Genomic DNA, 27,327 nt, shown 5'->3' with positions numbered 1-27,327 from the left:
GAACTCAGCTGTTCACATTTCATCTTTCTCTTAAATTTTCAGCACTGTTGTCCTCCCAAGTTCTGCTTCTTACCCAGAATCACTGGAAATAAATTCTACGTTTCTTCTGGCATAGAATCAGGGAAAGTGGGTGATAATTTGGTTTGGTGAGTTTTGGCAAGCTACCTTTTCCCCGAAAGAGTAAGCCAGCTCCTGATCAAATCAATACTGCCATGTCCATTCCCCATAGGAGGAGATCATCAATAGCTGTTGCTTTGTTGTCTTCATCCTGGGATTGGGTAAAGCATGTCTTGAACCAGTTTCTGTCTTTTCCCTGGAGCCCAGGGTTCTGCTGCTTCTGTACTACGGTGCTATGGAAAGAAAGAACCTCATGTCTAATATTGCCGTGCCAGTTGGATAGACTTCATTCTTTTTCTTTTCAGGGCCATGCTTCCAACTCCTCTTTTTTTTTTTTTTTTCCCTTTTCTTTTCTTTTTTCTCTTTTCTTTATAAGGGGAAAAAAGTTCTCTGTAGATCTAGGCCTTAAGATTTTATTTGAAGGGTAAAGAGAAGTTTTATGAAATTTGAAGCTTTACAGATTTGTTTGACTCTTACTTTATTTAGTAACTGGATATTAAGGATCATCCTAACTGAAGGGAAAATTGGAACGATGGTCAAATTTATATTTATAGTAGGATGTATAGGATTTAAACCAATAGGTTAGTTAATCTTTTTCTAAACACCACACCCACATTCTATAAAGTTCTATAAAATAAAGGTTTATTTTAAGAAGGCTCATATTCTATTTTTCATAGAAGTGACAAATTTAAATAATTTAATTTCTCAGATTGTAGCAATGCTATTTATAGATGACATACTCCAGTGATAATTACCTTTTTAAACCTGCAAAAATACAGAAAGATTGATTTTAGGACATAAATAAAAATAAACTAAGGTTTAATTTTGCAAAAAATTATAAAAGGCAAACCAAAGCAATGTCAGATGAGGCCCAAAGCAAAAATCAAATCACTTGTTGGGACTCTAAGGGAAGAGCTTGGGGGAAGATTTGGGATGCTAGGAGTGTCATCGATGGCCAACTCAACTGCTTTGCTTTATAAACCAGAAATCACAGGTTCCATGAGTCACCTAAGATAACCAGTGGTTTGTGGCAGAGCCAGAGATTGGGCCCAGGTTTCCTAATTCCCACTATTTTTTCCTTCTTGACTCCCACTATTTTTCTTTCTTCTGTAACATGTACTAAAGGATGGTTATTATTCTATGTTTTGTTTTGTCTTGGTAAGAAGTAAAATAAATAGTCCCTTGGGTCTCTGCAGTGGGGAAAAAGTCACCATCGTGAAGGAGGAAAAAGGGGCAGAAAAAGGAGCCTTTGTGTTTGTGTGTGTTCAGGGAGGTTTCCTGTAAAATGTGCTTAGTTTGTGATGTAGTGATTTAGGGTGGGGTTGACCTAGAGCAGTTTTTGCCCTAGTTACAGAGGTTGTGGAAGTCCTGTTGCCTGTTGAGTCGTGCCCAACAAAAATCTTGTCGAGCAGCCTCTGCACAGCACTTTGTACACAGCGATTGGGGGATAAGTGCTTAGATGAGTTGAAGCGATAGTGGCAGGAATCATAAATCAGATTTAATGCAGTCCTGATAAAGAATTGTGTATTGTCTCCACTCTGACATTTGACGGATACTGTGCATGAACTGTCCGCCGTGACACATAATGAAGAACTTGATTTCGGCTTACTAGTTTCTTAGGAACATGTGTATTCGGAGAACTCCCCCACCCCCACTGGGAGTAAATATGAGAGAGGGTTCTTACACCACACACTTGCCATGCTTCAGGCAGTTTGTGTGCCCCAGCCATATGCCGTGAGATTTGTCATTAGCCTTACCACACCTGAGACTTCCTCTTGGCAGCTGTCCTGTGCTTCTTCCCCAAAAGGAGCAACCCAAAACAACTAACAAAAACAAAGGTTCCCTGCCTTCCTGTCTATAACTTCTGAATCCGTAACTATCTTTACCTCCTTCTCTTCTGTCTCTCCCACCTCCTGTTTAAGGCACTTCTCTACCTCTTTTCTGAACCCCCCCCCCTTTGCCCCTCACTGAAGAATGCTCTTTCTGCAGGTGTCTCCCTTCCGTAATCTCCTTCCCCTCAGTATGCAAGTCCCTTTTCCCTGTAAGTCCCCCACTAGGCAGAGCATCTTTCCTTCTTCCTTCCTTCTATAACAGAGTCTCTTGCATATGAAGGGTGGTTGTCTTGCAGTCAGTCATTCAGTTTCCTTACCTTTTCTTCTCTCTCACCCTCTCTGGTCAATATTCTACTTCACTGAAACTGCACTTTCAGCTTCTTAACTTGCTGTTCCAAAGGACCGTCTCCATGCCCATCTTACTTGACTTTTCTGTAGTCGTTTACATTGCTGCTTCCTTCTCTCTGGCTCTTCTGGCTGCTCTTACCTTCTTTGGCTTCCTTATTGTGACTTGTCCCTTCTGTGCCATCCTTCCTCAAGAATCTGGCTGCCTCCTTTTCTTTTTTTTTTTTAAGATTTTATTTATTTATTAGAGAGCACAAGAGGGGGGAGCGGGAGAGGGAGAAACAGACTCCCCGCTGAGCAGGGAACCTGATGTGGGACTCGATCCCGGGACTCCAGGATCATGACCCGAGCCAAAGGCAGTCTCTTTAACCAACTGAGTTACCCAGGCGCCCCTGGCTGCCTCCTTTTCTCATTAGTGTTCCCTGGGTTTTTTCCTCTGTGTTCATACGGTAAGAGAGTGCTGCTCTGATTTAACTTTCCAGCTCAGATTTCTTTCCTGAGCACCAGACTTCACCTCACTGGGGATCCTGTAGGTACCTCAGATTCAGCGTGTTCAAAGCTCTACTGTCCCTCAGTCTCTTCCTCTGTTCCTGATTTCATTATCCATCTAAATCAGATACTAAAAACCTTGGTGTCATCCCTCATTTCTTTTTTTTTTAAAGAGCTTTTGTTTTGTTTTGTTTTTATTTATTTATTTGACAAAGAGAGACACAGCGAGAGAGGGAACACAAGCAAGGAGAGTGGGAGAGGGAGAAGCAGGCTTCCCGCGGAGCAGGGAGCCTGATGCGGGGCCCGATCCCAGGACCCTGGGATCATGACCTGAGCCGAAGGCAGATGCTTAACGACTAAACCACCCAGGCGCCCCTTTACTGGGAAATCTTCTCTTTCTTCTGTAGCTCACATTTTCCCACTGTCCACACCAGATGGCTCTGGCTTTGATTCTCCTAAATGAGTGCATAAGGCCACAAGCCAAACTATTTCAAGATGAAGTAAGGTGTCAGGTATAAAATGCTACAGGGGATTGAGGAAGGTGAAGCCCAAGAAAGAAAATACTGGATTTGATGATTGAGGTGGTGTCTGACCCTGGGGGAAGTTTTGTAGTATAGTGAAGACTCCCCACACCCATTTCTCCTTTTGTGTGCCTTTGTCTGAGATAGCATTCAAGTAGTATCCTTCTAGTCACTGAAACTTTGTTATCAGGGTCCTTCTTCTCCTTTGCTCACTTTATCCAATAATAAATTTTGCCAGTTGACACTTCAGTCTTCTCTCTCATTTGTGTCCCTTTGATTTTTTTCCTCCTTGAATTTGAATCTTCATAAATCATCTTTTTGTTATCATTCACATTTAACTGATCATCAGGTTATGGTGGTTCTTCATAATCAAGTCATAAATCTGTCCCTTCTTTTTTTAAAATATTTTTTAAAGATTTATTTATTTATTTTAGAGTGAGGGAGTGAGTGGGGGGAGGGACAGAGGGAGAGAATCTTCAAGCAGACTCCCCACTGGGCGTGGAGTCTGATGCGGGGCTCGATCCCACTACCCATGAGATCATGGCCTGAGCCAAAACCAAGAGTTGGAACTTAACCAACTGAGCCACCCAGGCGCCCCTTAATATTTTATTTAGTGATCTCTATACCTAACGTGAGACTCAGACCCACAACCCCGAGCTGAAGAGTTACACACTCCACTGACTGAGCCAGCTAGGCGCTCCCCTATAATCATCTTAATTGGAGAATGCAGTGGACAGTTTTTAGTTCTTTGTCCTATTTTATCATTCTTAACCCCATTCATCACTCTCTCCTTCATAACCCTCTTCTCTTGACTCTTGAGACTCTGTTCTCCTGCTTTTCTTGCCATGTCTTTGGTGGCCTTTTCTTGGTCTCCTTTGAGGGCCCCCAAATATATTTGTTCTCTGACTTGATCTCTCATGACCATGTCTGGGCAATCTCAGCTATACTCATGATTTCAACTACCACCCATCTGTTGACTCGCAAATCTTTGTCGTTAGGGTGCACTCTTCCACTGAGCCCCAGATCTGTATTCTTCATTTATTTACCAGGTACTTCCACTTGGAGGTTCCACAGAACTTTAAATGCAGTGGATTTGAAAGGGGACTCATTATCATCTTCCCCAGACTTCTTTTTCATTTTGTCTTGATGAGGGGTACCATCAGTTGCTCATCATCTAGATAGGACACCTTGGGGACATTAATGCCTCCTTTCTCACTGTCCCCATTCATTAGGTCGGTCACAAATCCTACTGAGTCTACTGCCTAAATTCCTAAATCTCTCAGGTCTGCCTTCATGTTTCTGTCCTCACTGCCTTAGCTTGGATCCTCATTATTTTCTTGCCTCATCAGTGCCTTTGTCTCTTCACTGCCCTCCCTTTGTGCAGTTGTGTCCCCTTCTTCCTCCCTACTTCCAAATCCCATATTCAGCTGAAATTTGAGTGCTTATTATATCTTACTTACATGTGAAATGTTGTGCATGCATCTTACTTAACCACCACATTAAATTACCATTCTCCCTTTTACTTTGGAAGAGAGTAAGCCCCGGTCTCACAAATACAAGTGGTGGGAGAGCAATTTGAACCCAGGCCTTATGCTCCAGAGCCATGAACTTAACCATTTCACTGAGAACCTTTCATTGGCCATCGCTCTTTCCATATTCTAGTCTTTGGAAGCAAGTCACTATTCAAGGTAGAAGGTTAAGGTCCATCTCCTGAGAGGGAACTATTGACATTGATTATTTGGAATTCTATAAGGAAGACTTATTTCTTATTTATTTACTCAATCATTTATGTTTTATAGATGTGTTTATTTCATACTGGGGTTTATAATTCAATACTATATTACTTATTTAACCAGTTCTCATTTTTAAGATGTTCAAGTTATTACCACCTTTTTGCTATTATAAAGCCTGATGAATGAATATTTTCTTAGAAGTCTTGGCATGCTGTTTGATGGTTTCTTTAGATATATTCCTCAAAGTAGGATTGTTGGGTAGGTGCATTTAAGTCTTCTGTACACGTTTCTGAGGTGGGGTTTTCACATAAGCATCTGTTTTTATATTGCTGTCTTTCTAGGAAGTTACTCTAACACCCTTGAGATTTTGCATCCCTCTTTGGGATTATAAATAGTTCATCTTTAAAGTCAGGAACTCAACTAGGCGCTTTGATTTATTTACCTGTGTAGAGTATTGTGTCAAAGAACGCACTGCAATATCGGGGAAATTCCCAGCATGACGCCCAGGAGTTTCTGCTGTGGCTTCTGGACCGAGTTCATGAAGACCTCAATCATGCTGTGAAGCAGAGCGGCCAGCCTCCTCTGAAGGTGAGGGTGTGCACCCTGCTGGGGCAGCCAAGGAGCCATGAGCAGGGAGCTCCGTGGTGGTTTAGTGAATGGAGTGAGTGTAGATTCTTTTCTCAAACCTCCACTCAGGAGTTGTTGCAGTTTGCATTTAGTTAATATAGTGAAATCAACTAAGCTCTGGGTGAGTATAAAATTCAGGGATACTTAGAGGAGTTTTCCATGTTTACTGCTTGCTGGCAGCATAAAGAGTTGCTGTGTCTAAGGAACTTAGAGTCTAGTGAGAGGGGACATATTTGCATGTATGACTAGCTTTAGACTACAATCAGGTGATTCCAGTTCACTAAGCTGTTTTTAAAGCAGAAATTGGTTTCTTTTGCAGTGAGACATGTAGCCTTGTAGCTCACTGAAATGAATACACACTCAAAAAGGAAATGAATGGAGGTCTTTGCTGTTACAATTGGATTTGAGTATAGGAACTGAACCCCTAGAATATTCTACCAAGAAACGGTGATTCATCCTCAATTTTTATGCATGCAACCTTAATATGATTGGTAAAATGATTTATATAATGGAAATAATTAAGACCAAAGAGTTGTTATTCTCTTGCCACTTTTAAAGTTTTTGTTAATTCTGCACTGTATCTCGAAATTTCAGTCTGTGGTTTTGTAAGGTGTTAAGTAATTCTGATTCAAGGTCCTTCTGTGCCCGGACACTCTGTACTGTCCTAGGACCATGTGCTTGTGGCTGGCTCTCCCACCAGATTGAGATGTACTTAAGGTCAGGCACTATGTCTTATTTATCTTTGTGTCTTAATGCCCTTTGCGGGGCTCTCTGCAGGTGCTCAGTGACTAATTATTGGGTGGGTGGACATGAAAAGGCCAATTCAGTATGCCGTCGAGTGGCTGGGCATCCCAGCGAGCAGTGCAGTGGGCAGGGGCTTGCGCAGGTGGGCACCGTGGCTAGGGTTATTTCCTGGAAGAGGCCAGAGGGAGACCTTCGGAGCTGGAGGGAGATGGGAGCACCCTGTGGAAGGACTGCCGGGCTGCCTGGGCGGGGTGGAGAGACCAGCACAGGCACAGTCTGTGGGAGAGCCTGTGACATGCGTCCTCGTGACCCCCGTCCTGGCCGCTGCGTTCCGATGCCTGGAGCACATCCTTTTCACGGGAACATCCGGACCTGATGTACCGCTTGTAGAGGAAGTCAAGGACATTTGTGACTGTTTCAGGTTCATCTTCCATCAAGAACTGGTACTTCTAACGTGTGAAATTGTACTTTCCCTTTTTTTAGCCACCGTCAGAGACTGATATGATGCCCGAGGGACCATCTTTTCCTGTCTGTAGCACTTTTGTACAAGAACTTTTTCAAGCCCAGTACAGGTATGAGCATATCAAATTGTCTCTTACTGGTCTGCTTGACATAGCTCTAGATGATCTTACTGTGCGTGTCTTTCGTTTTTGTTTCTGAAGATCTTCTTTGACATGTCCTCACTGTCAGAAGCAGAGCAACACTTTTGACCCTTTCCTCTGCATTTCTTTGCCAATTCCTCTACCCCACACAAGGTAAGAACAGATGTAATAAAATTAAGACTGTACATTCCTGTGTATTCCTTTCCTCTGTAGGCTCCTGTTAGGGCTCCTTACTTATTGAGACAAGTAATGGGATTAGTGATAACTTGAATACAGGCATTGTAAAAACCTTACAGAAGTCTATAAATCCTGGTCTGAATGTGCAGGGTGAGCAGGCACATGGGGCAAGCGTCTTTTTACAGTCCCTGTGGTTGTCGTCTGTTCAGTTGCTCATCCACTGATAGTATGGGGCAGGGGGAGGGTTGTTGAGTGCCTTCTAGATTTTCTAGAGACTTTATGTTGCACTTTTAATTAGTTGCTTTATTTGAACTGTTTTTCAAAATTTTTGAGAGTTAATGCTGTTGTAAAGAACATTCAAACCACAGAATCAAGTGTTGATGTTATATTTTGTTTGACTGCCTTTTCCAGAGATGTCTTGATTATTGTTTTCTGGTTCCACTTAGGTCCAGATGAGATTTTTTTTTTTCCCCTTTGGCTTCCAAATAAAGGTGTGGGTTAGCTTCAGTTTTGTGTTAATTTCAGATCAGGTTTGTTTTGCTTCTGTATTTTAGTTGAAGTAAGTGCCTAATGAGAAGATCTGACTTTGATCTGCACAGGCCTCTCTATGTTACCGTAGTGTATCAGGGGAAATGTTCTCACTGCATGAGGATTGGTGTGGCCGTGCCTCTGTCTGGGACTGTCGCCAGGCTTCGGGAAGCAGTGTCTATGGAAACAAAGATCCCCACTGATCAGGTAATAAGCCTGCTCAGGCCAATTACATATGAGCCATAAAAGTGTTGCTTTCTGTTTTCCTGGAATTTTCTAACAGTCCTCTGCCAAGTATGGTTAGATAGAAATGTAAAACCAGTTGTGTCTGTATTGAGGAAAGAAAAATCAAGACCCAAAGAGGGAAAATGTACATCAAAACTTTTCATGCTTCATTTAATTGTACATATATTTTTAAAAGCAAAGCTGTGACTTGACACCAAGACCTTCTTTTAGCTTTGTTTATAAAGTATAATTACTGAGCCTCTCTTAAACTAGCCTTATGGATGCTTATGTGGGCAATACGAAGAGCATCCCTGTGGTATTTGAAGGTCACAGAGGCTTAGAAAACTCCACTAGTGGCTCTTGAAAACCCCTTTCCATTGTGGTGATAAGAATGGATATCTTCTTGCTGGTACAGTACATACAGATGCTCAATATGGTTCGCTTCCTGCTTAAAGCTGGGTCAGAGACTCACTTCATTTAGATGAAGTGCCCCTTCACAAGGAATGTTGTGCCCCTTCTGCCTTCTTTTTTTGGGTAAATTTTTGATAAGTAGTTATATTTAAATGGACCCAAAATACTTTTAGCCTATTTGTTACTTGACATTTTTGCATACAGTTTTTACTCAATTCACTATTATGATTTTATTTAGAAAAATGTTTCTTATTTTAGATTTACTAAGAAAGATGATCCTGTGGTAGAATAACTTTTCCCTAGATAGCTTCTGGAAGCTGCTATGTAATCACATGATTAATAAAGGTGTTTTGTACGTTGTCCTCATGTGGCTTCATTTGGGAAGTTACCACAGTAGAACAAATACAACCAGTGGTATTACCTTAATATAGCGAATATCTCATATTTTCATAGGCCAAGTACTGGTGTGTTGATAAAATGTTCATATTCTTCCTTACTCTCAAGTGCTTTTTGATTCTTTTTTTCCCTTTAGGATGAGGGGTAAGACTGAAAGAGGGAGGCAGGCTGAGCTGTGTGTGCAGGGCAGATCTGGTTGTATCTTTATTTTATTTTTTAAAAGATTTTATTTATTTGACAGAGAGAGACACGGCGAGAGAAGGAACACAAGCAGGGGGAGTGGGGGAGGGAGAAGCAGGCTTCCCGCAGAGCAGGGAGCCTTGATGTGGGGCTCAATCCCGGGACCCTGGGATCATGACCTGAGCCGAAGGCAGACACTTAACGACTGAGCCACCCAGGTGCCCCCTGGTTGTACGTTTAAAGCTTCCAGTGCTCTCGGGCTCTTTTTGCATGTGGTTTAAATGGCTGATAGAATTACAAGTTTGTTTTTGACCTTAGCTTGCTGGAGAAAATAAATTATCTTGCATGTTCACCTGCAGAAAAACAATGTGGTTATTAAACTCATCAGAAGAAAAATGTGCTAGGAATATTTTTCTTGGACTATTTGTGGAATGTGCCACCAGCCTCTTTCACCTCACAGACTCATAGTATGTTTGCATTAGCAGAGGGGATTTTAGGGGTCCCTTCCAACCCCCTCATTTGAAGGAGGCCCAGAGAAACCATGTGACTTGTTCAGGAGCATAGGGCTGGTTGGTGGCAGGCTGGGACTGGAACCTCTTCATGCCCAATCCAGTGCTTTTTCTCTAGACAGTGCTGCTGAGCATGTAATGAGCATCTAAATGTTTCCATTGTTTTTTTCCCCATCTTTTTTGTTTTGTTTTGTTTTATTGTGAAATACTCAGCCATTTCAGAAACAGGACTTAGAAAGTGGAAGTATCTTGTCCTAAGTATCTTAGAACTAAGAGTTACTAACTCTAATACTGTGTTGTATATTCACTCCTGTTTTTTCCTGTGCATATACTACATTTGTTCTTTTATAAAAATGGAATCGATTAACACATTATTCTTTATGTTACATCTTATTTAACTAGGAGATCTTTCCATGTTGGTGCAAATATATTTGGCTCATTCTTTGTAATTACAGTAGGACTATAATATATTTAACTAGTTCCTATTGTTGGACATTTGAGTTGATTTCATTTTTTTTCCTATTACAAAATCCGTGGTTGTATGACATTTTTTAACCTGAAACAAAGAAAAGTTACTGATGTAGGAGAAAGTCTTGGAATCAGATGTGGACTCTGTGCTTGCTGCGAGACTGAATAGTCAGATACTCGTTGGCAAGTCTCTCACCTCTCTTCAGTTTCTTCCCCTTGTGAGACAAGGGGCTTATACTTTGTCATTTCCTGGGGGCTCTTCTTCACGAAAACTTAGAGGAACTCTGGATTCAGTGCCATAGCATTCTGAAATTTACAGAGGATATCGTGCTTCTACAATTCGCTTACTAAAGGCAGATAGTGTGGGCTCCGTGACATGTTTCAGAGCCCTCTCACGTCCCCGCAAGCCCTGACGGGCTGGAAAAGCTCATGGTAGAATCGGGAGATCAATTCTTATTGGCTTTCCAGTTACCCAACTGTTTACATTTTTCCCATTTTTAGATTGTGTTAACGGAAATGTACTATGATGGGTTCCATCGTTCCTTTTGTGACACTGACGACCTGGAAACAGTCCATGAAAGCGACTGCATTTTTGCCTTTGAGACTCCAGAAATATTTAGGCCTGAAGGAATTCTCAGTCAAAGAGGTAAATGAGCATCTGTTTCCATAAGGGTTTGCAGATTTCACAACTGTCTGCCCTTTGAGGTGTCTATTATATGATGGCATACTTTTTAAAATTATGGTAAAATACACATAACACTTATTTTTATGATGGTATAAATTCTATGGTAACATTTCTCTGGAAGAAGGCAGTTCTCACTGTTTCAGGCAAAGATATTTCCTTAGTTTCTAAGCCCCTATCTGAGGCTCAGAACTGACTGAATCCTTCCTCCTTTTCTTTTAAGTGCTTTCTTTTTTTTTTTTTTAAGATTTTATTTATTTATTCATGAGAGACACAGAGAGAGAGAGGCAGAGGCAGAGGGAGAAGCAGGCTCCCCAAGGAGCAGGGAGCTCGACGTGGGACTCGATCCCAGGACCCCGGGATCATGACCTGAGCCGAAGGCAGATGCCCAACCATCTGAGCCACCTAGGTGCCCTGTTAAGTGGCTTCTTAAGCATCTTATGACAGCATTTGGGAAGATGCATGATGCCATAGCTGCCTTTTTTTTTTTTTTTTTGCATTTTGTTACCTGCTTCGATGGTTAATTTCTAAATTCTCTCTGCTATAAAATGTTTTCTTGATACCTTGCTTTTAAGAAATTTGCATCAATAGGCAGCAAAAGAAAGTACAGCTGTGGACAGTGCCGTTCCTTTTCCTATGATTTGGGCTGTGATTTAGAACTTAGCCTGTCTCTCAACTGTGCTTGGAGGATTTGGGGGCTATTTCTGATTTTGAAAGTTGCTAGGCAACTCAAACTTTGTTCTTGGCCTTAGTGTTCTTCATGGTTCTGGGGCTTCTGTTCTTTTTCTTTATTCCAGTGATTATTAAAGCTTGAGAGGCACCTGGGACATGGTTAGAAATGCAGATTCTTGGACCCCACTCCAGACCTACTGAACGAGAGCCTCTGGGGGTGGGGCCCAGCATGCTGTTTTTCACAGGTGATTCCAATGCACACCAAAGTTCAAGAACTGCTGAACTGAGAACCTAGTCCCAGCAGTGTCTTTCTACTGCCATGATTTTTAGAACTGAACCTCCCTGCTCATCCTCTTTTCTTCTCCTTCCATACCCTGACTTTTCTTTTTTTTTTTTTTTAAAGATTTTATTTATTTATTTGACTGAGAGAGAGACACAGCGAGAGAGGGAGCACAAGCAGGGGGAGTGGGAGAGGGAGAAGCAGACTCCCCGCGGAGCAGGGAGCCCGATGTGGGGCTCGATCCCAGGACCCTGGGATCATGACCTGAGCCGAAGGCAGACGCTTAACGACTGAGCCACCCAGGCGCCCCTCCATTCCCTGACTTTTAACTGTCCATTGGAATCTCTGCTTAGAAGTCCTGCGTCGTCTTAACACTCAGCATTTCTTAGACCTGATCCTCCTGCGTTTCTTCTCTGGAATCATGGTACCACCATCCTTCTTTTCACCCAAGGTGGATCTAAGCACTTCTCCCTCAAAATTCACACAGAAATGATTAAACACTATGCAGTTTTACTCCTCATCCTCTTGCCACTTGTACAGCTCAGACCAGTCTCAGCTGGGCTTTTCTAGTAATTTCTCTACTATCTTTACCCCTAGACTTTCTTCTGTTATTTTTCCATGGTGCCACCAGACTTATTTGGATATACATTTCTGATCATATTATATGCTTATTGATTTGCCAGTGTTTCCCCCCCTTTTTTTTTTTAAAGATTTTATTTATTTATTTGACAGAGACAGAGACAGCGAGAGCAGGAACACAAGCAGGGGGAGTGGGAGAGGGAGAAGCAGGCTTCCTGCTGAGCCGGGAGCCCGATGCGGGACTCGATCCCAGGACTCTGGGATCATGACCTGAGCCGAAGGCAGTCGCTTAACCAACTGAGCCACCCAGGCGCCCGCCAGTGTTTCCCCTTTGAGATTAAATCTGAACACCTTGGAAGAATGCATGGCCCGTCATGGTTGGTTCTTGCCTTTCTTTCCAGCCTCTTTACTATACTCCATCTCCTTCCCCATGTACCCTATCTAGGTTACTCTGTATTTCTCGAATATGTCATGTACTTTTATACTTTCCAACTGTTTGCTCTGTTGAGAATTCATTTCTCCAGCTCCTTTCTCAGCTCCTACTTTGTCTCCCCTACACACGCCTCCCCGCATCTCCCCATCTCACCCAGTGTCCTAAGCAACCACTATTCTACTCTCTGTCTCTATAGATTTCCCTACTTTAGACGTTCATGTGAACAGAATCATATAATAGGTGGCATTTTGTGACTTCTTTCATTTAGCATAATGTTTCAAGGTTCATCAGTGTTGTAGCATGTATCAGTCCTTCAGTCCTTTTAATGGCTGAAGAGTAGTCCATTGTATGTATATACCACATTTTGTTTATCCATTTATCTGTTGATGGACATTTGCGTTGTTTCCACATTATGAAATAGTGCTATTATGACCATTCATGTACAAATATTTGTTTGAATACCTGTTTAGAGTTTTTTGGGGATACACCTACATACACACCCCTAGGAGTGGAAACACTGGGTCATGGTAATTCTGTGTTTAACTTTCTCAGGAATTGTCAGACTGTTTTTTGCAACAGGTGAATCATTTTTTATCCACCAATATATGAGGGTTATAATTTCTCCACATTCTTGCCAACATTTATTATTTTCCATCTTTTTTTTTTTTTAGGACACAAAGTTTGCTTTAAATATTAAATATTTTTGGGGGGGAAAGGATACCACACTTCTACTCAATTAAGAGAAACATTTTTACAGTCTTGAGGTCTTTTATTTTCTTTACATTTATCATGCCATGAATTCATAGGGAATGGATTCCAGCAGTTCGGGCTCCTTTCCATTAGTTCTCACAAAGTGTGCTTCTCTGGGTGGGGCAGGCTGGCGCTTCAGTTGAACCCAAGTACCTTTCTCTTTGGCTTCCTTCTTTTTCTGATCATTTTCCTTCACACACTTCAGGAATCTGTCTCGGCTCTTTGAGTGTTTAATATACTCAATGTGTACATTAATTCTCTTGGCAAGAATCTTGCCCTTGTTTGTTTACAACAATGCCAGCAGCATGCTGAGTAACATTGTAGACTCTTCCAGTTTTGCCATGGTAACATTTGTGGGGCATTCCTTTTTGAACAGTGCCCATTCCCTTGATGTCCACAATATCACCTTTCTTATAGATTCGCATGTATGTGGCCAAAGGAACAACTCCATGTTTTCTAAAAGGTCTAGAGAACATATAGCAGGTACCTCTCCTCTTTCCCTTTGTGTTGGTCATTTTGGCAAATTACTGGAAGATGGCGGTTCCGGCCGAAAGGAAGCTATTTTCCATCTTTTTGATTATAGCCATCCCAGTGGGTGTGAAGTGGTGTGTCTTTTTGCTTGTATTTGCATGATAAATGATGTTGATCATCTTTTCATGTGCTTGTTGGACATTTGTTTACCTTCTTTAGAAAAATGTCTATTCAAATTTTTTCCCCATTTTTAAATTGGGATGTAAATTTACTGAGTTGTAAGAGTTCTTTATATATGCTAGATTCTAGACCCTTATCAGGTATATGACTTCCAGATATTTTCTCCCATTCTATAGATTGCCTTTTCACTTTCTTGATAGTGTCTTTTGATGCACAAAAAGTTCTTAGTTTTGATGAAGTCTAATTATTTTCTTCTTTTGTTGCTTATGCTTTTTGTTGCTTATCTAAGATTTCATCCTTTAATCCAGGACCATGAAGTTTACCCCTGTGTTTACTTGTAGGGGTTTTGTAGTTTTAGCTCTTACATTTAGGTCTTTGCGCCATTTTGAGTTAATTTTTGAATATGGTTTGAGGTGGGTGTTCAGCTGCATTCTTTTGTTGTATGTAAACAGTCAGTAATCCTAGCACCATTTGTTGGAGATACCATTCTTTCCGCTATGAATGATCTTGGTGCCCTTGTTGAATGTCCTTATTTTAGTTCCTCTTTTTCTTCACCACCTACTTCGATAGGTGCCTCTAGTTTCTGAACCTTTACGTAATTCTGTATGTTGGGTTGGTCAGCTTTCTTCATTGCCAGCCTAGGATTCCATTATCTCTGGTATACCCATATTTACATTATTATTTTCTAAGGAGTCTGTTATTTCAGTTTTAATTTTTCTTTGACCTAGCAGCTTCTTTTTGTTTTCTAGTTGCATTTTCATGTGTGTGCTTTGTTCAAATTGTTTTCTACTTTTATTACATTACAGTAAAAGAATACTCAGTTATCACCTTTTCCAGAAAGCTTCCCCCCCCACCCCCCCGCGGGGCACCCCCCCCCAGTCGGGCTGGCTGACTTCCTCCTCCTTGCTCCAGTCACATCTTCTGCTAATCTCTGACACCAGCACGTTGTGTGCAAATAATCTTTTTTCTCCTCTGTCCTTCCACCACACTGCGAAATTCTCTGTAGTTGGGGCTGTGTTTTATCTTTCTGTACCCAGCAGTTCAGTATAGTTCCTAATGCATAACAAGAGCCCAGTTAATGTTTGTTCAACTGAAAATTTACTCAAATCCCCTTTCACACCCCCATGGCTAAGGGTTAACACTAAGTTTCTGTTTTTAATTGAATTTGGTGAGGTCCAAGTTTATCATCTACTGACCAGAGAGTGTCTTTGTTGGAAGACTATACCAGTTATTGAGTATGTGTTAGCCTCTGTTAAAGCCTTGTAAATAACTTATTTGAGACATATGAAGCTGCTATCTTCCCCACTTTGCAAATGAGAGAGCGAAGACTTGGGGTGGTTGAGTAACCATCCCAGTCATGCAGCTGGTAGTAAGTGGGTGTGCTTTTTGAACACAGAGCTTGATTTCTGTGCAGTTGAGTGGTACCCCTTCATGTCATGAGGGACCCTCATCACTTTAGAACAGGTCTTCCCAGCCTTCTGCAAGGAGGTGGGAAATGAGGTCGTTCATTGTCTCAAATTCAGACTTCTTTTATTTTTATTTTCTCATACCGAAGTTTAAAATGGCTATGGAGTGAAATCTGTTCTTCCTTTTGTGATTTCTTTTTGGTGTTTAAGCTTAAAAAGTTACTCTCTCTAATAGCTTCATGAAGATTCCATTTTTTCTTACTTCTAGTTTCTGTATACCTTTTTTTTTAAACTCTAATTCACCTGGAATTTATTTTGATTAACCACATACTAGTCATTTTAAATTGCTGTAATGCTGATGTCCCTTAATAGGTTTGGCAAGTCTTATATTGCTGGATATTTAGGTTATTGCTAAAATGCTGCTACGAATACTTTTGTATAACCACTTTTTATTTTATTCTCCTTTTGGTGATGGTCTTATTTGTGTGTGTGTGTGTGTGTGGTGATGGTGGTGGTGGAGGGCTTTCGTCTTTTTTCTTTTAAGATTTTTATTTATTTGAGAGTGAGTGAGAGAGCAGGGGGAATGGGGAGAGGCAGAAGCAGACTCCTCCTGATCAGGGAGCCTGACGTGGGGTTTGATCCCAGGACCCTGAGATCATGACCTGAACTGAAGGCAGATGCTTAACTGACTGAGCCACCTAGGCAACCTGGAGGGCTTTCTTCTATTTCCAAGTTTGGGTATAATTTCCTTAGGCTGTACTTCAGAGGATTAAAGAAGTGAACAATTATTTTAATTTAATTTTATTATTTTTTTATTGAGGTGTAATTCGCATATAACATGTTAGTTTCAGGGGTACAACATAATGATTCAGTATTTGTATAAAGATTTTATTTATTTATTTGAGAGAGAGAATGAGAGATAGAGAGCACGAGAGGGAAGAGGGTCAGAGGGAGAAGCAGACTCCCCGCTGAGCAGGGAGCCCGATGTGGGACTCGATCCCGGGACTCCAAGATCATGACCTGAGCTGAAGGCAGTCGCTTAACCAACTGAACCACCCAGGCGCCCTACAGTACAGTATTATTAACTGTAGTCACCATGCTGTACATTACATCCCCTTACTTATTTATTTTATAACTGGAAGTTTGTACCTTTTGATCCCCTTTCACTAATTTTGCCTGACACCACCCAACCCCTGCAACCACTAATCTGTTCTCTGTATATGTGAGCGTGGTTTCATTGTTGTTGTCTTAAATTCCACATATAATGAGATCGTATGGTATTTATCTTTCTCTGACTTCTTTCACTTAGCATAATGCCCTCAAGGTCCGTCCATGTTGTTGCAAATGGCAAGATTTCCTTCTTTTTCTATGGCTGAATAGTATTCCATCGAAATGAACAGTTGTTTAATCAAGCACTTAATTGAGTTTCTCCTAAGTACAGGGCATTGTACTAGGTGCTGAATTGCTGAGTAGCTCTGATTGACAGCTCTGTTTTCACCTGATTTTCAGCAACCTGTATCATGCCAATCAATCATATATTTTTGTTCACTTAAATGTAGGTCCATCTAGTGTGATTGATTGGATTAAAGTTGACATGTCCTATAATGGCTGTGAATCCCATAAGTGTGGTTTATCTTTTGTTTTTTATAACTCTGGCTCTTTAATTAGGGAGAAGAAACTGCAGTTAGAATATTGAAGATCATTCCACATTTACTAGTCTTAATTCTTTTTTTCCAATTTATTTGGTTACTGGTTGCATGGTCTTACCTTAAATTTGTCTTGGTGGATCATCTCTGCAAACGTGCTCTTCTAAAACTGCATCCAGTATTCACTCAAGTGAAGAGGTTATTGTTTTTTATTTTTAAAGATTTATTTGAGAGAGAGAGCATCCATGGGTGGGGGGTGGAGCAGAGGGAGAGAGAGAGAATCCTCAGGCAGACTCCCCACCACCTATGGAGCCTGATGTGGGGCTCGATCTGAGGACCCCAAGATCATGACCTGAGCTGAAATCAAGAGTCAGATGCTCAGCTGACTGAGCCACCCAGGTGACCTCAAGTGAAGAGTTTTAAATTTCAGTTTTCAAGATACATAAAGCTAGTTTAAAGGAAATGATGGATGCTTAAGTTATTTTAATGATGGGATGCCTGGGTGGCTCAGTCGGTTAAGCCTCTGACTCTTGATTTCAGCTCAGGTCTTGATCTCAGGGTCGTGAGTTCAAGCCCCACTTGGGCTCCACGCTGGATATGGAGCCTACTTAAAAAAAAAAAAAAAGAAAAGAAAAAAATCATTTTAATGACTGGATAAGTTATCTCAAAGTAGATCATTTGGGGGGTTTGATTATAGTTTAAATTACATAATGCAACTTCTTAATTTCTCTATTGGGTAAATGTCTTTGTAATGAATGAAAAGAATTTTGAATTGATAGAATAAGTTTTTTATTTTTATTTTTCCAGGAATCCACTTAAACAACAATCTAAACCACTTGAAATTTGGCTTGGATCATCATCGACTGTCTTCTACACAAACTGCAGCAAAGCAAGGGAAAACAGACTTGCCCCCAGCAAGAGCGGGAAACGACAAGATTGTTCTATTAGTGTGTAACCGAGCCTGCACTGGGCAGCAAGGGAAAAGGTAAAAACTGGCTTACTAATAAGTGCTGAAACTTTAAAAGTCCAATATTTTCAAACATTTTAAAAAGTGGGGATGAAAAACCCTTACTTTTATTAATTTTTGATCCTGATATTTAGAAAGAATATGTGTGTAAGTTGACCTGATTTTGAGGGGTTGGGAGGAGGAGAATATAAAATCTGAATTAGAAAGGCTCTTCAAGCTCGTCTAGTTGTTAAAGGCTCGGTTCATGTGTTTATTTTTAGCTCAGGTTCCTCATGGGGCCTATAGGCCTATATCCAGCTACTTTCTTAACAGCCTTTTTTTTTTTTTAATTCTTAACATATCTACTTGAATGGTACATGCACCTCAGCCTTATGTTCCAAACTGAACTGATTCTCTTTCTCTGTAAATCTGGCTCTCCAGTATTTCCTGTCTCAGCAAATGGCAGCACTGTTCATTCAGCTACTTAAGTCAGAAATTCAGGAGTTGCAAATCTCTCTCAAATCTGTTTCCTGCTAAGAATATATGGGAGTTTTAAACTTATCTTTTAAAGCTGTTCTATCACAGTAGTAATGTAACCTGAGTAATAATGAAATATGGATATGTTTCAGGGACAAAGGACTCTGTTTCTACTGTTTGTCAGGGTAGCATTTTATTAGTCTTTTAAAATGTTGCTTAGAAATAACTTCCTTATTTAATGATGGTTAAATAACTTAAGTATGAAATGTGTTGATGTGTATATTTATGATACTTGTTAACAAATACTTTAGTGTTTACAGTGTGTTGGGCACTGTTCCAACACTGGGGATAGAGCAGTGAACAAGACAGACTGTGTTCTTGTGGAGCTTACATCCCAGTGAGGACAGACCGACTATAAACAAGTAAACACATGTCACTTCAGACAGTCCTCACCATTTTGAAGATATTAAAGTGGGCCTGGATGATGGAGTGTGCTGGGGGGGGGGGGCAGCCAGACCGTGCTAGAGATGGGGACAGGGAGGTCCACCTGAGGAAGCAGCATGGAGCTGAGGAGACGGTGTGAGTGATGTGAGCCTCTGGGGAGAAGGCTGCATGGGGAGAGAACATGAGTACAAAGACCCTGAGACTAAGGAGAACTTGGCATGCTTATTTAAGGGGCGGAAAGAAAGGCAGCTCAGTGTGTTGATAAAAAATAAAGAACTTGTGGAGTCCCTTTTGTAATGATGCTCTTCTCTTACAAGGGAAGACATGACCATGTGAAAAATAGGAGTGGCTGATTTACATGTGCTTGTCATTTCTTTCACATCACAGTGCTGTTTGTGGAGTACTGCTGTACACGTGTAGACTGAGGCTGTTAGGAACCGCTTTCTTGATCTGAGTGCCTCTGCTTCAGCCTGAGTCAGGGATTATCTCTTGGCTCCTTTGTTCATTCAGTAAGCATGTATGGATTTCTGGGCATTGACTGGGTGTGGGGTACTGTGATAAATCATAGTTCCTGCTGTCAGATAACTCAGTGTACTGGTGGAGGCAGGAAGATGGACAGTATTTGCAGCACAGTGGAGTGAATGCCGTGGCCCAGATAGCACAGGGAACAAGTCAACAGGGTGCTTCCTGGAGAAGAATCCCTCTGCTGGGTCTTGATGTGAGTGAGTAGGAGGTGGCCTAGAGGAAGGGTGGGAGGGGTGTACTGAGCGGCAGGAGTTGACTGCACAGAGAGTGAGTAGGACACATGTAGGGCAAAAGAATAGGTCTGAGCGGCTGGGCTTGGATGAGAGTGTGGCTGGGCCAGGGGTCCTCAGCCCTGGCTGCATATCAGAACCTCCTGGGGGTTCCTCAGCAAATCTGTGCTCGGGCCATGTACCAGAGAATCTCGGGGGCTGCACTTGGGCATCACTGTGTTTTAAAGCTCCCTTGGTGATCTCAGTGTATAGCCAAAGCTGAGAACCGGGGTACGGTACTCCTAGGAGCCCAGCATGGGCAGGGGCCACATGGCTTCTACTGTAGGCTGGGAGCTGACTTTCTATGTCACTTGCTTGCCAATGCCTTCCTTGTCAGACAACCAGGCTATGGCCACCTGCCTGCCAGACCTTCTAGCCTTGTCTGTTCCTCCAACACTCAGCCCGTTATATGGGGACCCATGCTGTTAGCCAGACCATGTCCACTCCCGTCGTCTTTCCTCACCATATTCATTGATCCTGTCCTCTTGCTACCTAGTATCGTCTAGAAGCCATTTTGACACATGAACTGTTAAATTTTGTTTAGAAATCTAAGCTTCTCTGCTGACTTTTTCATCTACTTATGGGAGTAACTATTAAATTTCGTGTTTGTTTTATTTTGAGAACTGTCCTAAAGCCAATAATATAGTCGTTCCATTTTAAGAGACCATGAATAAAGAATTATAATATTAAAGGGATTGTGGTACTTTTAAGGTGATAGCAATATTTATGTGTGTTAGATTTGGACTGCCTTTTGTGCTGCACTTAGAGAAGACAATAGCGTGGGACCTTCTGCAGAAGGAAATCTTGGAGAAGATGAAGTATTTCTTGAGGCCCACAGTTTGCATCCAGGTGAGTAAGCATATCGACACTCCAGCATAGCATGCATGTGTACCCAAGTGAAGAAACAGTCACTGTGGTGAAATTTGAATTTCGGACCTCTGCACTTAGGGAAGACCAGGTGCTGAGCTGGGATGTTGAGGAGCCCTGGTGGACAGCTGTTTGGTAAAATCAGCTGTGTTCAGATTTTCAAGACTAAGGATTTACCCCTCATTTTCTGGCCACTGCAAGAATTCCCTTGAACTGCTAGGTATTTCTTTATAATATATATTTATCTAATAAAGATTAGCACATGATCAGCTTTGAGAGATTGTAGAACAGGTATCTGTATATTTTCAAAATTAGGATTACTATATGAAGGTATCCATGGAGGACTTACATTAAATGAAGGTTCAGCCTGAAGCAGCATATTACTTGTCTTGCATAACATGTTTGATATGTAAATTGCATTTAGGTAAATCATCTTTAAAGTGTGTAAGAGTGGCTCAACAACCTAAAAGAATATCAGAGAGAAGCATTTTGCAAAAGCGTTTGCTGTCCCTCTAATCTGTTTTGGAAATGCCACTGTGACGCACATGCCCTTGGAGAGAAGTTCAGCCACATTTTCCTTTACTGTTTGATGCAGGTGTGTCCATTCAGTTTGCGTGTTGTCAGTGTTGTGGGGATAACATACTTGCTGCCCCAGGAGGAGCAGCCGCTGTGCCATCCAACAGTAGAAAGGTAAAATTCGATCAATCAGTCACCTTCTAGAATTTTATTTATCTTCCTCTGTAATTTCTAGTGATGTCTGGTATAATTTCTACCTAAGTGTGGTAGGCTCATTAGGCTCGTTTAGAAATTAAGTATACTTATTTTACTTTTCATTCACATTTGAGTATGATATATATGATCTTTTTTGAAATCAGGAAAGCAAATTAATGTATGTCCCAGGACTACAGATAAATTACACTTTAATATTCAATCAGGATGGAAGTTTTCCAAAGTAGAATTCTTATCATGCCACTTTCCTCCTGGAAATCTTAAATGGAAACCTGTAGCCTAAAAGATAAAGCCCAACTTCCATGGTGTACGAAGCTCTACACAGTTTGAACCCTGCTTACTTCCTGCTTGTCAGGCCCCACTCTTCTCCTCCTCCCATCTTAGACCTTCAGTAGTATCAGAGCACAAGGATTGTTGGAACGTGTGGCACCGCTTCGTGTGTGCCTTTGCGTGTGTGGTGTCCTCTGTTGATCATTCCGTTCCTTTAAGCCTTCTTTCTGTCCCACCTCTCCCTCAGTAGACTTAGTCACTTCACTCTACTACCTCTGTGCTTGGTTTATGGGGGAGAAGGAGAGATGTAGGAGCAGACTTTGTTTCCAGAGGAACTATTATCCGTCTCTGTTTAGATTGGTGAGAAATGAGACAAAAAGTTGGAAAGGTCATAAAAAAAAAAGAATATCTAAAAGTGATTGTGGACAGCCTTGTAACATGAGACTGATTGCTTCCAATCTCTTTATTTCTATACTGGATGTTTTAATTTAGGATTTTTCAGTCCAATTGTAACCTAGTTATTCTAGATACGAGGTCATAATGGTCTCAATAGAAACTTTTTCTGATGAGGAACCAATGATGAAGATTTTCAGTAATCATATTATGATACCGAATTTCAAATAGGACATAAGTAAAATCATTTCTTTAGAACATAATATGTGACTTCGTCTCCATGCTCTAGGGCGTTAAAATCTTGTGGACCAGGTGGCACTGCTCATGTGAAGTTAGTGGTAGAATGGGACAAGGAAACAAAAGATTTGTGAGTATTTTTTTTACTTAGTGCTTATAGAATCATTGTTTTAATGATCATTTTATTTTTATTTTTATTTTTTTTTTAAAGATTTTATTTATTTACTTGAGACAGAGAGAATGAGAGAGAGAGCACATGAGAGGGGGGGAGGGTCAGAGGGAGAAGCAGGCTCCCCGCCGAGCAGGGAGCCCGATGCGGGACTTGATCCAGGGACTCCCGGATCATGACCTGAGCCGAAAGCAGCCGCCCAACCAACTGAGCCACCCAGGCGCCCTAATGATCATTTTAATAGCATCCCTTTGATCTTTCAGATTAGCTGAAACAAATCTCTCTTTAAGTATCCAAGTGGGTTGCTAATCCTTTATTTAACCAGTTATTTCTTTCCTGTACATTCTTTTGTCTGGATCTCAAAAACCTCAGAATGTTTGCTGCTGATCAGACAGAACTATTTATTCATTACTATACAGGGCCAATTACTTTTTTTTTGTTTTTAGAGAGAGCATGCTCAAGCAGGGGTGGGGGAGGGAAGGAGAGGGCAAGAGAGAGAATCTCAATCCATGCTGGGCGAGGAGCCCGACTCAGGGCTTAATCTCACAACCCTGAGATCATGACCTGAGCTGAAATCAAGAGTGGGATGCTTAACCAACTGAGCCACGCAGGTGCCCCTTTGATTTTTATTACAGGCCCATTAATTCTAGTAAATTATGCCAAATGCATGGCCTTAGATACAAAGGACAAGAATATATGAATTAATAGTTCATGGCCAATCCCATGAAAACCAACTCCCAAGTTATTTCTTGAAAATAACTTTATAGATACAGAACTTTTCAAGGATATTTTGAAACATAGAAAAGTTGGGTCACCAGTTGGATAACCTGTTTGCTTTCATTACACACTGGTTCTTTTTGGTTATAAATTTATAGTCACATTGTGAAGCTGCAATTTTGGGGTCGGTTTTGCAAGACATTCTCTGATAAATACCCACCCCTTCCCCCATTGCAGCTTGTTTGTAAATACTGAAGATGAGTATATTCCTGATGCAGAAAGTGTCCGTCTGCAGAGGGAGCGTCATCATCAGCCTCAGACTTGCACTTTATCCCAGTGTTTCCAGCTCTACACCAAAGAGGAGCGGGTAAGAGCCTGGCAGCACTTCTTAGGTAGTGAGGGGGGCAGGGAGGGGGGTGGGGTAGGATGACACCAGAGAAGCAAATGATGCTCCAGAAAAATCCCCAGACATTCTGCACTCATGTAAGTTCTGCTGCACACATAATGGGCATCTAAGTGCTATCCATTTTAGGACTTTAACAAAAAGTAGTTTAGATTACTAGAAAATTTTGACTGATTGAAATGCTCTAGAAGTGAACCTTTGTAGTTAATATTTTCCCCTTTTAACAATAATACACTTTTTTGTTTCGATTTAGAGATTTTATTTACTTATTCTCAAGACTTTATTTGAGAGAAAGAGAGATCGTGCGTGAGAGATCGAGCACAAGTGGGTGGGAGGCAGAGGGAGAGGGAGAAGCAGACTCCGCTGAGCAGGGAGCCCGACGTGAGGCTTGATCCCAAGACCCTGGGATCATGACCTGAGCTTGAAGGCAGACACCTAACCAGCTGAGCCACCCAGGTGCCCCTCAATTTAGAGATTTTAAATCATTTGCCCTAGTAACCAGAATAGTGATTCTTAATTTTTTGGTACTAAGAACATAGGTGCCAGAACCTATTTAAATTTAAACTAAATTAATGAAAACGAAATAAGATTTCAGTTCCTTAGCTGCATTAGTCACATTTGGAGTTCTCAGTGCGGGTATACATGGAAAGTTCTATCAGACAGCATGCTTCAGACCAGTTAACACAGCGCTTGGCAGATAGAGGGGACTCAGTAAATATTTGAATGGAAGAATGGACAGATACATGGATAAGTAAGTCTCTGCAGATGGGGCCAAGGTCTGTGTGGTTTTTAAAACTCTCCAGGTTTTTATGCACCTTGAAGAGCCTTGACTAGAGTACTTGGCATTCATCTAATCTTGAGTTGATGTTAGGATCATAATTTTGACTGCTAATTGTTACTCCTCACTCTTGTATGTAGTGAACCCTGAAATTTCAGGGTTAGAGGGGACTTCAAAGCTCCTTTTTTCTAATGGTTGAGTTCTTCTACCTAATTGCAAATAGATGATTGTCCAGCTACTGTTTGAATACCTTAGTTATGAGGCATTAGTCTCTACTCAAGAGACATACCATTTCCTCTCTGGATATCTCTGATGGTCACTGAAGCTGCCCTGAAATAGGCCCCAGGTTACTATAGCCAACAGGCGTTCTCTCTCCTGAGTTCATTAAGGATATTTGAGGAGAAGTCTTAATTTTCTTCCACTTGTCTGTCCTTTAAATACTTGAAAATACTTTTAATATTCTCACAGAATCTTTTTCCCCCAAGCTGTTCATAGCTCATTCCTTTAATAATAGTTTTTTATATGACCTGTGTTTTTTTTTCCCCCAGTTTGGGGCATAATTATAAAATAGTTGGCTTTTTTTTTTTAATTTTTAAAATTGTTTTAGATTTTATTTATTTATTTGAGAGAGAGAGAACCCAAGTAGGGAGGAGAAGGAGAAGCAGACCCCCTGCTGAGCAGGGAGCCCGATGTGGGGCTCAATGCCAGGACCCTGGGATCGTGACCTGAGCTGAAGGCAGACGCCTAACTGACTGAGCCACCCAGGTGCCCCAGTTAGTTGGCTTTAAAATGGGTTGATGGCAGACTCTGGAACTTTGTCCTGTTTGGGCTTGCTTTTTTTTTTTTTTTTTTAAATTTGGGAGATGTTTGAGAATGGCACAAAGCTTAAAACTGAGCAGATCTACTATATGACAACACTGGTATTCCACAAAACATCTCACTGGTCTAGAAGGATGAGTTCAAGCTGGCAAGATACATTTTAGTAGGGATTCATTCAGTAAATGTTTATTGAGTACATACTGTATGCTAGGTGCTGCGCGTGGTACTGGGGATGTAACAGATCAAACCAAATGGTGGTTCTGCCTCTGGGCTATTTAAAGTCTAGTGGGGATAAATAAGTAAATCAAGGAAGCAACTTGATGTGGTTGAGAAACAGGAATGAGGCCAGTGTAGCTGGAATACAGGGGTGAGGAAGAGAGTTGTGAGAGTCTGTCCTGGTCATAAAATAACCGTAGCGTCTATAAGCAGTGCCTGGCACAGAGAAGGCATTTGGTAGGTATCTACTAGAATGAATGAATAAGTGAGTATTATTTGGGCAGTTCAGTCACTGGGTCCAAAAATAACAGTACAGGTACAGAGGAGGAGATAGGATTTAGCAGCAGACCCTGAGACGGTAACTTTGGGTTTAGTTGTCTGCAAGCTCAGTATTGATCCACAGTGTCATGTGTCAGCCACCGTCAGCTGCCTTAAGGATACTTTAAAACAGTGTCCAGAATTCAGATGGTGATAGCACTGCCCTTTTCATTACCTTAAATGTTCACGGTTAAAAGAGACTGACAAACCGTGGCATGAGAGAGTGGCTAGGGGATGGTGCATCTGGAAACCATGATGTGCTGAATGTCTTTTGACAGAGGAGGCCTTAAGTGGGGATCTGAGAGTTATTTTTAGGCACTTCAAGGACTGTCTGTGGATGAGGGATTGGACTTAATTCTATCTAAAAAGCAGAACTTAAAGATTGGAAATTACAAGGGAGAATGAATTTGTCTTAATATGAGGAAGAACTCCCTGACAGACCATCTGAAAATGAAATAGCTGCCTGCTGAGATAGCTATCCTTCATTTGCTACGCAGAGTTAGCTAGACCAGCGATGCTCCAAGTATGGTCTGCAGGTCCGGGAGCTCTTTATAGCAGTTTACAGTAAGATAAGTACAGAAATCAGAGACGTTTTAGAAAATGTCATAGCTATTAGACATTGTCAGGACATTCTTACTGTATCTTATACAAGTATCTGTGTTGGAAATTAACAAAACAAATAAACAACTTGCCCTTTTACCACAAGCCCTGGGCTGGATGGCCACATATGGAGACTATTAATATGTCAGCAGAGGTGCAGACTTACCGGATGACAGTGTAGGTCCCTGCCAGTCTGTGTCTGAGCCACCTCCATCTACCCAAACTTGTATTTCTCCCCATGTTTCCTACAAACATGATTGGGTCTCCCTGTCATGAAAAAAAAGAAAATCTCCTCAATTCTGTTTCCCTTTCCAGTGACCATGCCTGCCTTTCTCTTCCTCCTTTCTGCTTCATTCCCCATTGGTGGTTTCAGCTTTTGCCCTCCCTCCGTCTGACTTGCACTTCTGACAGTACCCTCTGAAACTCTCTCGGTGGCCTCTGGTTTGCTCAGTTCTGTGGCCTTTGCCCCATCTCCAGCCGACCCCTCCAGGATCTTGCCATTCTCTCTCCTTGGTCTGTATAAAAAAGAATGCTTCTGGTCTGCCTGTTTTTCTGACTATACGTCCTCAGGCTCTTTCCCTTAAAAAGAGGCATTCCCCAAGATTCTGTTCTTGACTGCTATCTGTACCATCTCAGTGGGCATTGTCATCCACACCATGCTTTCCTTAACCTCATCATGTTCATGGTCCCCGATCTGATGCATCTTCTGAACTCCAGAAGGGATTTAAATCTCTCACCAGACATGCCTCATGGGCATCTCTAACTGAATATGTCCCCATCCTGAAACCCTTGCCTGCAGAGATGGCATATGTAGACTTGAAGCCTCAGATTGACTTTCAGAAAGACCTTGTTAATAGCAGGAGGTGGGGGGGGGGCATTGTTTAGAGGGGTTCAGTGCTTGGGAGAGAGAGATCAGTTAGGTGACCCGCCAAAGTCCAGGTAAGAGCATGGGTGAGGATTGTGATTAAGGCCACCTTCGTGGGAATGGAGTAGAGGAGACAGGTGTGTGATATGGCAGACACAATTACTTTGGATAGATGTGGAACCGGAGGAAGAGGGAAGGGTTCGAAAGTTTGGGATACCCCGCCCCCCCCCCCCCCCCCCGCCCCCGCCCCTGCCACGAGTACTGCTTTTGGTGGGTGGTAGT

General features: G+C 41.7%; 1 protein-coding gene and 1 pseudogene across 2 annotated transcripts in view; one reads left to right on the top strand and one right to left on the bottom strand.

Moving 5' to 3' along the window:
* The window catches only part of USP31 (ubiquitin specific peptidase 31), a 64,990-nt gene that overhangs the window by 23,773 nt on the left and 13,890 nt on the right, over positions 1 to 27,327 (top strand). Inside the window, exons 3-12 of the mRNA XM_044915269.1 lie at positions 5,488 to 5,625; positions 6,892 to 6,980; positions 7,071 to 7,163; positions 7,787 to 7,922; positions 10,406 to 10,550; positions 17,811 to 17,988; positions 20,402 to 20,513; positions 21,127 to 21,221; positions 22,213 to 22,290; positions 23,284 to 23,413. Coding sequence (XP_044771204.1) covers positions 5,488 to 5,625; positions 6,892 to 6,980; positions 7,071 to 7,163; positions 7,787 to 7,922; positions 10,406 to 10,550; positions 17,811 to 17,988; positions 20,402 to 20,513; positions 21,127 to 21,221; positions 22,213 to 22,290; positions 23,284 to 23,413 — 1,194 coding nt within the window. The remainder of the gene's footprint in view (positions 1 to 5,487; positions 5,626 to 6,891; positions 6,981 to 7,070; positions 7,164 to 7,786; positions 7,923 to 10,405; positions 10,551 to 17,810; positions 17,989 to 20,401; positions 20,514 to 21,126; positions 21,222 to 22,212; positions 22,291 to 23,283; positions 23,414 to 27,327) is intronic.
* On the bottom strand, positions 13,338 to 13,839 carry LOC110577493 (annotated as a pseudogene). Its single transcript, XR_006540086.1, has one exon. The product of XR_006540086.1 is annotated as a 60S ribosomal protein L21-like (transcript).

Source organism: Neomonachus schauinslandi, chromosome 5 (genome assembly GCF_002201575.2).
Source record: "Neomonachus schauinslandi chromosome 5, ASM220157v2, whole genome shotgun sequence".
Taxonomy (NCBI): Eukaryota; Metazoa; Chordata; class Mammalia; order Carnivora; family Phocidae; genus Neomonachus; species Neomonachus schauinslandi.
This window is presented reverse-complemented; position numbering and strand designations above follow the sequence as displayed.